The sequence below is a fragment of the Oratosquilla oratoria genome, chromosome 12, assembly GCF_046742065.1.
Source record: "Oratosquilla oratoria isolate Oo_2021 chromosome 12, ASM4674206v1, whole genome shotgun sequence".
Lineage (NCBI taxonomy): Eukaryota > Metazoa > Arthropoda > Malacostraca > Stomatopoda > Squillidae > Oratosquilla > Oratosquilla oratoria.
Window position 1 is genome coordinate 15,842,932 of NC_134788.1, and position 14,955 is coordinate 15,857,886.

At 40.0% G+C, this 14,955-nt stretch overlaps 1 protein-coding gene across 1 annotated transcript; it reads right to left on the reverse strand.

Annotated features, from left to right (window-relative positions):
- Positions 1–10,742: 10,742 nt before the first annotated feature.
- Positions 10,743–12,300, reverse strand: LOC143030230 (uncharacterized). The gene is made up of 3 exons (XM_076193390.1): positions 11,115–12,300; positions 10,890–11,010; positions 10,743–10,799 (listed from the first exon to the last, which is right to left on the reverse strand). Exons 1-3 carry the CDS (start codon positions 11,288–11,290, stop codon positions 10,743–10,745), a joined length of 354 nt encoding a protein of 117 aa, XP_076049505.1. The 5' UTR covers positions 11,291–12,300.
- Between the last annotated feature and the right edge of the window lie 2,655 nt (positions 12,301–14,955).

Genomic DNA, 14,955 nt, shown 5'->3' on the forward strand with positions numbered 1-14,955 from the left:
GTTTACACTTCTATCAGTTGGCAACAAAGACACCAATCCAGGCCCCATATGCTTCATATAAAGTATGCACACACATCCATCAAATATAACTCATGCTACTTTATGGTCCTCTTGGGATGCACAATGCCTAACACAAACCTGTACACAGTGAAGTGGAGCAGCAACCAATGCATGACAATTTCGTAGAACCAAAAATATACTCACACAAAAACATGTTGTCACATTTCATACTCATATTTCTTCAGGGAGTACATAAAAACCACCCTTGATTACCCTTCTACAGCATGGTTCCCAACAATGAGAATGGTGAACACAAGCAACCATGAAACAGAATAGAACGGAGACTTGAGAGTGATAACAGGATGCACCATTTGGACACCTCCACACAGAATCTAAAATCCTCTCAAACAGATGATCTATGCCAGATCCCTAAGTGCCACACCCTCATGTCACTACATCACTGAAGCACCACCAGCATCATAATCTTGAGTTCTGGGTGCATTTTTTTAGAACTATCAGACCATATTCCAACAATACTTTAAAGACAACAACAAATATTATTTGTTATACAATTGAGAACATATAGTGAAGACATAGAAATTAAACAATTGTAAAGATATAAAGAATAAAACAAGCTCCTGACAATTTATTTAAAAGTTATTTAGTGTTATGGTAATTAAAGTTCTTCCTTTAGTTTTTTTAGTACTATGAGGTTGCACTGAATCAACACAGTATTTCAGTTAGATTATAGAATAGGTAAATATGCTGTATCATGAAAATAAGTAATATGTTGTAGACATTAATTAAAGAAAATATTAAGTGCTTGACAATTTGTATGAAAGCCAAGTGTGTTGATGGTAAACCCTGACTTCAGAGGGTATACTGTTCTTGTTTATAGTTTAGCTGATACTTTATTGATTATATCAGCTTTTCAGTAAAATATTTATCACATTATAAGTGCATTATGTGTCCATATATTTATATTTTACTAGTTATTATTTTACATTTCACTTTTTACAGATATGTTCTCACAATACACAATCTTAGGATTTTCTTTGGTTTGTTCAGCATTACCATATTGCTATCATAGTAATATAGTACTGTTCAAAGTTTCAAATTTATTAATTGTGGTACCTGTTTAATAAAACAAAATTTTTGAAGATTATGAAAATACAAGAAATAAAAATGTATTGCCTGAAAGATTGTATTGTGTGAATGCTGACCTACCTGGGTTCCTTCAGGTTTGTTTAGCACTATCAGAGTAATTATAGCAATATTAAAAAACAAAACAAAAAAAGTGTGCCAAAAAGGACTATGCACACCTTTCATATGCAAAACGGACTGAATGGAGACCAGAACAAGTTGATCAACAATAGGCAGAGATCAGAGAGAAGCAAAGGAAATATGGATTGTGGTAGAGGAAGTTATTCAGAAAGATATTAAAGAGGCTGAGCACAGCCTAGCTCAGAGAGGTAGCAAATAATATCTTTGAAAGATAGAAATGATTCAGTGTTGAGTATATCATCTACATAGGCAAATCCCAATGATTCTATAGGATCCCTTTCTGTTCTTCTGAATTGAACTTCCTTTATCACTTCATCCATTAATATGATAAAGAGCATTGGGGATAGCACACTACCCTGGCGCACTCCAGATGATGTATTGAACCACTGTAAGGTCCTACTAATGGGCTTGACTGCTGTATTGTTGGAATTGTAAAGGCTCTTAATAGCTCTTCTCAGTTTTGGGGGTATTTGGTATTCTGCACTTTGGAGTACTGACCACAGTTTATCCCCTTGGTATGCGATCAAGTGCTTTCTCTAGATCTAAAAGTGTTACATATTTGTCTTCATCAAACTCAAATGACTTTTCAACGATCATTTTTAAAGCGAAGATTAGATCTTAAGTCCCTCTGCCAGTATGTGTTCTACTCTATCGTGCAGACGAGCCTCTAACTCTCGTTCATAAATTTTCCCTGTATGCAAGAGTAGAGAAATACATCTGTAATTTGAGTATTCAGCGTGGACTCCTTTCTTGAATATTGGGTATATTAGTGCAGTGGACCAATCGTTTGGGACTTCACCTGTGTCCCAGGCCTTACTGAGCAATTCTGTCAGAAGACTGAGAGCTATTCCTCCGCCATATTTGAATATTTCCCCAGAAATGTTGTCAATACTGCATGCTTTATTATTTATTTTAGCCAGTGCTTTCTTCACTTCTGATTCATTAATCCCCTCCTCCTCATCAACCCAGACGCCATTTGTCTGTTCTTCATCTGTCCTCTCACCTTCTTCTTCTATATTCAACAAGCTGCTGAAATATTCTTTCCATCTCTTGTCAATCTCTTCTGGCTCTGGAGGCACATTTCCTTGAGAGATTGTTAGATGCACAGACAGAAAGGTGAAAAGAGTAAAAGAATTTTACTGAAAGCTTTACTCTTCAAAATTATATAGTAGCTCCAATCCAGTCTTTGCTCCAACCCAGCTCCAGTCACCTCTTCCTTTACATTAGAGACCCAGCACTCCACATAGCAGCTCAACAATACTGCCACCTGGTGTCTATTCACGGAACCACACCAAAATCCAATATGGCTGCCCTCAGCCAAATGACAACAAATGAACACTCCAACAATAATCTGTCTTTTCTCTTTTTTTTTCAACTGATGATAAAACTGAAGGTCCTTAAAATTTACGGCCAAGGCCAATTTATTGATAGGGAATAAAATCTTGCTTAATTCGTGAATAAAGGTCTCCGTAGATAAAAACATCTTGCAACCTATTTACAGTGTTAGTCAAGGAATCCCATTGACCAGAGAGGACTGCTCGCAAGCGCTGGGCCAAGTACCCCCTCTTAGTAAGGCAGTCGTCAAGTTGCTCGGAGGTTCCGACCCAAGAAACAGAGTTAATCTCGCCACGCGACAACATATCCTTCTGCAGTGCAATGTCGATGCGAAGACGACGATCCTCCACACCACGAGAAGAGTTCAAGGCCACCACCAAACTCATGTTGTCAACCAAGCAGTGTACAGCTAAGGTCTGGCATTTGACAATATCTCTGATAATCCGTCCAAGAGAGGAAGTAGCCTCAGCGCATTCAACGAGCGCCAAGGTCTCAGCAGACAATGTGGATTTCACCACATGGCGCAATTTCCTCGATTGCCAATAAATCGAGTATCTTCTTTCCCATCCTTGAAAAAATCACAAATCCTCCCTGGGAGCCACCATCAGATAGGTTTTCCAAAAGAGGCGTCTGAAGCATTAAGTCGTACAGTCCACAACTGACAGCTTTCTAAGCAGCAAACAAAAATTGTCTCCCACAACTCGGTTGATAATCTTATTGAGTCTCATAGCATCAGCCACTGGAATTTTTACAATGTCCGCTCAGTTCACACACATCAAAGGCAATGTCAGGTCTCGTTTGTGTAGTTATTCAACTCAGTTGACCAATCAGAGCACGGAATTCCTTCTTCTCATTGTCAGACAGCTCACTGAACTTAGCTGCTGACCTGCGACATCTCAAACTCAGTGGTGTGAGCAGACTGGCATAGCTATGCTGGCCAACCGTTTTATCTTCAGCAGTAGTGTCCACTTCCAAACCTATGTACTTGAAAGTAGATGATGCCATGCTCCCAATACAGGACTCTCCTTGAAGAACATCAATATCCTTCTGCTGGAACACCCCAGTGCCCATCCAGAGAAAATCATCCACATATAAACATATGATACTATGAAGTTCACCATAATACCAAGAAAACAAGGATGGTTCAAATGGACATACCTCAGTTGACAGCATAGCTAACTCTTGACATGCAAGTACCATGCTCACACTGGGTCACATAGACCGTACACCATCTTTATCAGTCTCCAAAGCTGACCACAATAATATTCTTGGGGAGGATGCAAGTAACCCTCTTGCTCTATGTAGTTACCTTGAAGGCTGTGACACTCCTAACCAAATGCAGAGGCCATTGTCAGAGTCAATCAGATAAATTCTTTAGAACAAGCTGGGGAGTACTTCCTAAAGCTGGATGTGTCCTTCTCAAAACCCGTTGTTACAAGGTGTGCCCTCATTATAGGGCTCACATCTTTCACCTTTTTTGTGATAACTCACCACATAGATATAAATTCCTGCCCTCAGTCCTCCACCTCCTCATAAACATTTCTTTTTGCCAATTTTGTACTTCCAGCTCCTTTGAGTAAAACACAAACATCTCCATTCATCAGGGACTGCTTCCAATTTTGCAACTTCCGAAAAATCCATACTACATTTCCATCAGAATCTTTTTGAAAGTTCACCAATTTTTATAATTACATTTAGCTTTACCCCCTCTACTCACTGTTCTTGCAGACATGTGCTCACCAGTTTTTTCATTCAGTCCTCAGCTCTTTTGCCCCACTAACTGTTTAAATGGTCTTGTTTCTCTTTGGTAATTCTTTGGCAAATCAGAGTTGCTTACAATATCATTTGTCCTTATTGTACCTCCTGTACCTCACCACTATCATCTACTTCCTCAGTGTTTTCAGTCAATGCAGATGAAGCAAACCCCTCTGAATCCTCATCCACCTGATTACATATGCCCTCTACATTCTTCAATGTCTCCCGAGTGCCAACAGATACACCACAAGTCTGAGGACAATCTGTTTGAGACCTCAGGGGAAGTTTAGATAATCGGCAGATATGGGCTCTAAAGTAAACACCCCCATGACGAACCAGAACCTGTTTGCCATCCCTGCCAATAACTATGCCCGGACCATGCCATCGCTGATCACCATTACGCTTAAAGTACACCTCATCGCCATTGTGAAGGCCACTTGTCTCCATTACGCGCACATTATGACGCAAGGCTCTCTTGAACCTTTCACTAGATTCGTTCTTGAGATACTCCCTTTGAGCAGAGTGCAGAGCATTCAAGTTTTGCTGCACAATATCCAAGCCAGAAACTGATCTAGAGCACACAAGGAGCTACTGATGACAGATGGCACTGCAGGATTGAAACCAAATACTAATTGGTTAGGGCTAAAGCTGGAATTATTCACCAATATATTATGGGCTGACACCACCCAAGCCAAGGCTATATTGGTACCACACTTCATATCCTCAAACACTTTTAGCATTGTGTCACCAATTATAGCATCTAGTTATTCACATGTGCCGCTCCATGGACTTTCTGCAGAAGTGGTTAAAAATTTAACACCAAACAGATTGCCAAGCTCTCTCATATCACTATTATCAAATTCAAGTCCATTGTCAGAGAGAGGTTTCCTTGGATCATCAAACAACGAAATCCAATTTTTGAAGACAGCAGCGACACGATAGTCACCCAGTACTAAAAAGAATATAAAGAAAATTGAGAGAATCCAGAGATCAACTACGAAGATAGTCCCAACACTGTCAAAGCTGTCATATGAAAAGAGATTGTCAAAACTATTATTGCCAGCTGTGGAACGAAGGAGAGAAAGAGGTGATTTGTTGACCATCTACAGAATCGAGAAAGGTATGGAAGTCCTATGCTCGTATAGTGAAGACTTACTAAATTGGGATAAGAGAAAATACAAGGGGACATGAAAGGAAGCTCAAAAAGAACAGTTATAGAAGAAACCTGAAAAAGAACAGCTTTCCCCACAGTAGGGTGGTGGATGTATGGGACAAACTACATGAAACGATAGTGTTTGCAAGAACAATACACAAATCTAAGAACAAATTAGACATGGCAAGATACAGAGACAGGACACCATGAGCGTAGCTCCCTTTCCCATAAGATACAAGTAGGTATATACAGGATAAACGTGGGCAAAATTAAGGTGATGAGATGTACAAGGGGTGAAAGTGGCAGTAGACTGGAAGTGAACATTAAGGGAGAGCGACTGGAGGAAGTGGATAGTTTTAGATACTTGGGTGCAAGTGTAACAGGAAAAGGTGGAGTGAAGGTGGAGGTAGAATGTAGATTGAGAGAAGCGAGTAAATGCCTTGGTGGATTAAAGAGTGTAATGAGGAATAGACATTTGGGAATGGATGCGAAGAGGAGACTGTATGAAGGAGTGATTGTGCCAACAGCACTGTATGGGGCAGAAACGTGGAACATAAGAGAAGAAGAGAGAAGGAGTTTGAATGTGTTTGAGATGAGGTGTCTGAGAAGTATGGTGGGGGTTACTAGGCTGGATAGAGTGAGAAATGAGGAGGTGAGGAGGAGAACAGGGGTGAAAAAGGATTTGGGAGATAGGGTTGATGAAAGAATATTAGGATGGTTTGGACACATGGAAAGAATGAGTGAAGAAAGACTATTAAAAGAGGTATGGAAGGCAGATGTGGAGGGAGTGAACATGAGGGGACGTCCTAGGATGAGGTGGATGGATGGGGTGAAGGGGGCTTTGGGGAAGAGGGGAATGTCTGTTGAGGAAGGAAGGGAGAGGACGGAAGACAGAGGTGAGTGGAGAATGGTTGTATATGGATGATGTTGTGATTGCATGAGGAGGAATGGGCGGGGGGGTGGGGGTGGGGTAGTATGTGTGAGTAAATTTTGACGCAGCCCGAAGGGATTTCTCCCCGTCCTCTCCTTATATGCAAGGGGGGACGGAGAGGGGGGGTCGCCGATTAAATGAAGCGGCCCTGCTGTGGATGTGCTGTGTCTTGCGACACTGCTTCTGAGCCAGGGCGGTGGGCAGGGTGCAGGGATGACCCGTCATCCAGGAGGTGCTCAGATGAGAGGGAGGGTGGGAGGGGTGTGGAGTGTATTTAGGGATGAAATGGGTGGGAGTGTTTTTATGCCTTTCCCTTTTTGGCTACCTCCCTTGGAAGGGGGAAAAAGCCTTGGTATATGTATGTATGTATATACAGGAGAGAAATCATTCCCGTGTGATGCATGTGAAACAGCTTTTCAGAGAAGGGTAAGCTCAAAACCTTATGATGACACATGCAGGAGATAAGCCTTTCCAGTGTGACATATGTGATGCAGCTTTCTCAGAGGAAGGTAATCTCAAAAGACACATGATGACTCGTACATATGGGAAACTTTTCCATTGTGACCTATGTGGTGTATTTCTGTCCAAAAAGGGATATCTCAAAATTCATGTGATGACTCATACATAAAGTAATGAAGCTAAATGGGGGCATATGAAGAATTGTCACTCCAGAATGCCCACATGAAGAATTGTCACCCCATGAGATCCCACCTGAAGAACTGTTAACCCAGTACGCCAAATATCAACAGTGGAATAAAGATTAGGTTAGGTTAGATTAGATTAGGTTGTTAGATTAGGTTAGGTAAGTTATGTTACATTACATTAGGTTAGGCTAGGACGAATGAAGGTTATGATTATTGTCATCAACTTATACAAACGAAGAATCGTAAACCCAGGATGGCCCACATGAGGAATTGTCACCCTGTCGAAGTCTGGGGTGACTATTCTTCATGTGATCCGTTAAATGTTATCAGCTTTTATTGTTGAGTGAGATCTATATTCAGAAAAGAGAGAGAGAAAAATGCCATGTTATATGGAGTTACATGGATAAACAGCAACAGTCTGGTTTGTCCTTACATTACTGTTTCAGTATCTTATCTATCATTAATATTATCATCACTATTATTATCACTATTTTTACTAATATTATTATGTAATTGGTCTGTAGGAATGGCTTAGAATCCTTAATATGTTGATTGCACAAAAGCCCTTTCAATATTAATTGTGGGATGGAGATTTCTATGGTGACAATACTCTTGTGTACTCTACTGTAGTGCAACACACAGCAACTACGATTAGGGTTCCCAGCAGTCCTTTATTTCAAAGGACAGTCCTTTAATCAGTTCTATTTGTCATTGTCCTTTATTGAGATTTGAAATTACACTATTTGTCCTTTATTTTGAAATAATTTTGAATGTTAGATCAATTTTCTACTCCCAAGATGTGATGATTGCAAAAGCGTTTACTTCTTGTAAGAGTGCAGACTGTCAACTCTGCATTCTGCACACCAGATTGCACAGAGCAGTAGATCGCAGACCAGGGTGTAAAATTAGCCTAATTTAATGTATAACTCAATTTTCCATTAAAAAAGGCACTAATTTTGGGAAAACCAGAAAATCATAAAATATGTTACTAAATATGAGAACCACCACCAAGAAAAAAAAAATAGACAACGAAAGGAGGTGCCGTTGGACGTTTGGAAAGGCAATACTTCCGCCTATAAACTGAACCCACGAAGAACCAAAACCAATATGGCGTATTATACAACAATGTAATGACGAGGCCCTTCACAATATCGAGCCGTAATTTGTTATAAGTACCAGAAGAACAGTAAAATATATGTGAGAAAACTTGTAATATTAGTGCCAATATTCCATGTTATTAACAGATATTTGGAAAAGCAAAATAGATTTTGATGAAATTCAACATTTAGCAAATTATCAAACCTAAGCTTTGTAGGCCATTCATTTCCCAAAGTTTCAGGAATTTGTAGAAGCAGAACATTTGAAGCTAGAAGGAAAGCTTAAAGGTGGATTAACTTTTTGATGAAGTAGCATTAATTCAAAGAAACTTCGACACTATCAAAAGCTCTGAACTCTTCATAAGCTCAAAAACAATAACCAGAAAGTGATATTTTATTTTTGAAATTTATGGACTTTAAATGTATCAATGTCTTCAAAATAGTTTCTTTTGTACAATCAGTTCCTGGAACATCATCTTATTGTGAGAGTTTTTAGCTTAATGTCATCTAAATGGCAAGAGGAAAGAAACTGATGCTCTGTTGAATTAAGAATGAGCTTCTCATACATTTTACTTTATTTTGTTTAATTTTTTCGTTATATTTTTTCGCATTCGACCTAGATATGGACCAAAAGGTCTGTCGTCAATCTAAGCCTTTTTAGATAATCTGAAGCAACAAAAAGTGGGGAAATGGCAGGAGGCGTAGTGGTATAGAAGGGTAGGAACACGAAATGAGATGCAGTATGAGGGAAAGGAAGTGAATCTTTGTCGAAGAAAAAGTAAGTTTAGCTGTTTGCACATGGGGCGTAGCTATGTTCGTGCGTTTATGTTTCCTACGAGAAGTGAGTAGGATTAATTCCCGCTTGTGCTCCCGAAGGAGAGTGGACCCTACTGGGGCAGGGTTGTATTGACAAGTCAACGGCGGGCGTCTTACCAAAGGGAGAAAAGAGTTGGTCCCTAGCGAGGCAGAGCGTAATTGACCCTAGTCACGCAGCGGGCGGCTCCCACGAAGGGAGTAGAGAGCAGAGAGAGAGCTGCCCCCTGATGGGGCAGAGCGATGCCGACATATAAGGCGTTTTTACCAGCGCATCAGAATATCAAACGCTATCAAAACTGTTTGATATTCTTGCTTGGTTTTATCAAACGACTGGGACAGGTGTTTGATAATACGGCAGCGAATATGCTCGGAATAGCAAACACGCACTCTGATTGGCTGGAAGATATTGCCATTCCTATCACATTCAATAATTACAATTCTGAGGCCCTAAGGATTATGATAATTGTTTTATATGAAAAGAAGATCAAAGTAGTAACTTGTTCCTGGCATTAGAATTCAAAAGAATTGTCCATAAGACTTGAAATAAATGGTTGTGTTGTCTTGTGATACGTCAACACTGTTCAGACATATGTCTAGTGAGGGACGTCCGTGTCAGTTCATGTGGTTATGACTTCGTCTTTCAGTTATGTGAACTTGGTGTAGTTTATGCTATATTTCCGTATAATACTTGCTGAAAAATAAGAATTAAAGGATTACCTTATTGCTGTATGCTATTGACATCCGTAGAAATTATATTTGTTTTGAAATGCTGCTGAGATAACACGAACATTGCGTACATCATGGACGCTCTACTGCTGTAACTGCTAAGATTTCATTCCAAGTGGGAGGGGAAAGAAGACTGAGCCACGATTTTACAATCTCCTGTCTTCAATTCTGAAGAATCGTCCCCTGTCCCGGCCAGATCTGTGTGTGTTGGAGGGCACAGAAGTGGGTACTAGGAGTGTGGCAGAAATGGAGGTTGACAACCCTGTGGAAGAAGACCCAGCCACACAAGCCTCACCAGTGTTAAACATTCCAGCCACTCCAGGAGCCACTCAAGCCTCACTACTAGACCTTCAGCATGGTGAAGCCTCGCAACGTGCCCCAACTCCTCCTCAAGCATCACCACCAGATCCTCAGCCTGCTCATGCCTCACAAGCCCCACAGCCTGCTCCAGCCACACGTGAGGAGCCACCTGCAGCCCGAGGGAATGTCCCACCCCCACACCCAAGAAGAACAAGAACCAGAAGCTTAAGACCCTCTGCAGACAGAAAGGAACTGTTATTGTGCGTGAAAGATATTAAAAATACACTGAAAACATCTAGTGATAAACAACAAAACAGTATGGCAGAACTAAAAGAACTTTTGTCTTGCATTGCGACACGTGATAGAGAACGCCACGAAATGGACATGGAGATAAAGAGGGAGAGGTTGAATATCCTAAGATTAAAAAGAATTGAATTAGAGCGCAGACAAAACAATGAGTGATTTTGTAATAAAATATAATACCAAATAACTACATGGTGACAAATGACTATAACACAATGTTTTGACTCTCTGAAGTCCTCTTCAGGTGTGATATGGCACATATAATTGGATGTACTGGTGCTTGCATTGAAATGGTAGAATGGTAGGTTGGAGAGAATGCAGAGGGCAATGGAGGCAGGAAGGGTGTCAGAACCGATAACTGAAGTCACCCTTGTGGTCTCTGACTTGTCAGAAAGACTTCAGTTACCAGTTCTGACACCCTTCCTGCCTCCATTGCCCTCTGCATTCCCTCCAACCTACCATATGAACATAAGCAAAAGTACATCCAATTATATGTGCCACGTCACACTTGAAGAGGATTTCAGAGTGAGTCAAAACACTTTTACATGTATGAAGTCCAAGATGAGGTCAAAAGATGTCCTTGTGAGGCGAAGGTTCCGGAAGAAGTCCATCTCGCTCATGTTGTCCAGGATGTCTGCCAGACCCTCCTGTTTTGGATGGTGTTCCCTACAATACAAATGCGAACCAAATTAGTATACTGTACAATTGACCTTAGTAGCAAAATGAGGTTATGCTGAATTTTACAATTAGTATTGGTCGACAATAATTACCTTTCCATGAAGTCACAAGCTACTGCTGCTGCTGCTACTGCTACAGCACCCATATCTGCCTCTGGCTGCATCTCTGCCACGCTTGCAACTGCCAATAGAGGCATCATAGGTCCTGATAGAAGAGACTGGTTTTCGTCATCTTCCATATAAGTATCAGAGTCGGTGCTGCTGTCCATTGTCTCGTCCCTTGGCTCAATTCTCGTAGTCTGGCTTGATGGTCCCACCACGGCTGCTGTCTGTGTTATGATCCGTGCGACACTTTTTCCGAGACGGTGCAAGCGAGGGTCGTCTAGTAGCACAGTAAGTCGTGTTTACTAAAGACCAGCCGGAACATCAAACAGTGTTTGATATTCTCATGCGCTGGTAAAAACGCCTATAATCAGCAGCAGGTGACTCCCTAAAGAGGGAGAGGAGTGTGGGCCGCTAACGGGTCAGACCGTTGGTGACAGAAGTTAGCAAGCTATACTTGGGGCGTAAAATTGAGAGTAGGTCCAGTGGGCAGTGAGATGGACAATACGGGCGAGTGTAGACTTGTGTAAACATCTCTGTTAGTCTGAGTATGAATCTGAAAACAGAGAATTACGTGACTCGGGAAATGTGTCAAATGAACACAACTGTAAAAAGCGGGAGGTACATTGTGTGGATTTGTCTAAAACGTGAGCCCGCATGCCAATGTCAACGAAGAAGTCTTGCGTGTGCCTGACCGATAAGCAGCACAGGAGGAAAAATCTCCTTTGCCACGACCGGTCGACGAAGAGCGGTGGGCGGCGAGGACTGTAACTAGGAACGACGTCTGATCTCTGCTGAGACTGGTGTATGCCCTAAATGATGTTTATAATCTATTCTTTTATTCATGTCACGTAACATTGACACCAAAGTCCACATGCATCATGTTATCGTAGGATTGTGCGATATTGTCCAATCGTTGAATACTTGTTAAGCTGTTATCTATTTGGTTATTGTAGAAATTCGGTGACTGCTGCTATTTGTTTCCGGTATCTTTAAGGGTAAGATCCACCTTCAGCCTTAATCAGAGATAATTGAAAACGTTAAACTTATATTTTTTGCCCACATTTGATAGATGATATTTCTAGTTTCTAGGTTCCACTTTTCGTAGCTCATTTGTTTGGCGTAATCTCGTTGTCTCCGTTGTGAAATTTGTAAACATAAATGAGATGGAAATTATCATCATGGTTTAGTGGCTTAGTTACTTGGTAAGGTTATTAGAAAGTTTTACCTGTAAATGCTGAACTCCATTTCGTAATCATTTAAATCTAAGTGTTCTTATATGCATAAAATACTTTCTATTTTTGCCATTAAAAAGTAAGTCTAGGGGTGATATGCTTTGTCTTTGTAATAATATCCTGAAACGAAATTATTTTCACTCTCTCTCTCTCTCTCTCTCTCTCTCTCTCTCTCTCTCTCTCTCTCTCTCTCTCTCTCTCTCTCTCTCTCTCTCTCTCTCTCTCTCTCTCTCTCTCTCTCTCTCTGAGTACAATTTGAAAGAATCTTAATGTATTTGACTTTATAGACAGAAGAATCCATTATCCAGGACCTGTTTACCAACACAAATGTCAAATTCCTCCCCTGACTTATGGAACACAAAATGAATGCTTTTGGGTAAATTTTTAGAAGTTCACACCTATGCAATACTGTATAGCAATAGGAATTTAATTGTTAATTTTCTAAATCGTAATACATCAACATAATATACAATTTTCTTGGTGGAAATGAATAACAAAAAAGTTGCTAAAGTAGATTTATTAACAAACAAAGTTGCAGCAGTTGAATGATACACCATGTTTGTTTTAATTGATGCTGAGGTCAAAGAAATGAAAGGATAAATTCATATATTCTAACCTAATCTAACCTTCCTAATCTAACCTACATAACCTAACCTATATTTACAAATTTGGTACCTTAAATTCTAAAGATTATATGGGTCGATGTCATCATCATGGATGCCGATGGCCTGATTATTATTGTACTTTGGCCAATTAAGAGACAATGGCAGAACCCTGTGTTCTTTTAAAAAGTCCAAGGAAGCCTTATTATCTTTGTAACGGCATTTATTAACATCACCTGGAATTGGAGAACACCCAGCCCACAAAGTGAAGGCCATTGTCTAATTGAAAGTGACTGGACTGGAGAGACGACAACATGGTGTCTGGACTTTATCCTAGTGGCTTCGTTCATTAGTAGATTTGCTTGTAGCAATTTTTTTTTTTTTTGTCATTTATTTTTGCCAAGAAAATTGCATATATGTTCATGTATTGTAATTTACAAAATTAATGTTTAATTTTCTAATGCTATATTGCTTAGGTGTGCACAACTAAAATGATACCTGCTTCTGCAACAAATATGTTTTAGAGAAGGTCCTCAGTATATTATGGAGAAAATGAAGATGCATCACTTTGAACATTCTAATTCTATTTACTTTCCCAAGCCAGTGCCTCCCTCCCTCCAACTCCCCTGTTTTACCCCTACCCCCTAACAACTTGATTTTTCTTTTTAAGGGTGCGTTGTATGTTGCCCTGCCTAGCAATATAAAAATCTAAGCACTTGGAAAACCCAGCCCAAATTATTGTATTTGAAAATGAAAGAAAATCTATACCTGCAGGAAATCTAGCTAGTATTAGCAAATATATAACCTTAAAATCTAAGTACCCCTTTTCAGTTAAAGGCCCTCAGATGATTTGATAACAGAATAGCTAGAATTAGTGTTTTTACTGGGAAGTGGAACCACTGGCACTGTTTTGTATTGGCCACATTACTGAAAATCATTAGAATTATATTGAAATCTAAGAGATAATGAACTTTTAATCAAAATACCATCACTGCAACCTTAATTAAAAGATGTTCATTGGTTCTACTAAATGAATGAACTGGGTAAGACTGCAAAGTAGGCCTTCATGCTGTTTTGTTGATGTCTTATAACTGTATACTGAATTTCAAATTAGAATCTAATTAACAACCATAGTTGCCAACTTCTAGTCCCAGAAAAATAGGGAAGTCTATTAAAAAAAGAGAGAGAGAGAGAGGGTGGGGAAAGGGATATGGACACAACACAATTCATATACTATTTTCACTAGTGCTAAAGAGCTGGCAATCTATGGTTTGTGGAACAACCGTGTGGATAGAGCTTAGTGTTGGGGGATGGATAGAGGGATTCATTTATAAGCATCTGCATTGGACTGGAGAGATAGTGTTCTAGGATGAAAGGAAGCTGCAAAAACAAGAAAAATTATAGACTAAGGTAAATGCATATATGAGAATAAAGGAAATATTAGAGAACAAACAAATAAATCAACAAGGTCCATAAGGACCAAGTATCCAAAACATGAACATCCAAGTCATGTCAAGCCAAGGAAAATAAGAATGACCCCAACCTCAATGTACAACAAAAATTTATAAATGATAGAAATATTGATAACTATAAGGTCGGAGACTACTGAAGAATGCAAATTGCTTTTAACTTGTATATGTCCATTAAGTTGCCTTCCTTCCATAAATCTCTCATTTATATTCCTATAATGCTATCTCTAATACTATATTGTCCTCCAAAATAGATATGATGGATATTGAAAATACATACATACATATACCAAAGGCTTTTCTCCCCTTTACATGGGGGGTAGTCATAAAGAAAAAGGCATAGAAACCACTCCCACCCATTCCATCCCCTACATATTTCACTCCCCTCCACCCTCCTCCCTCCCTCTCATCTCAGCACCTCCTGGATGATGGGTCATCCCTGCATCCTGACCACTGCCCTGGGTCAGAAGCAGTGTCACAAGACACAGCACATCTACAGCAAGGCCGTTTGTATGAAAGGTACAAA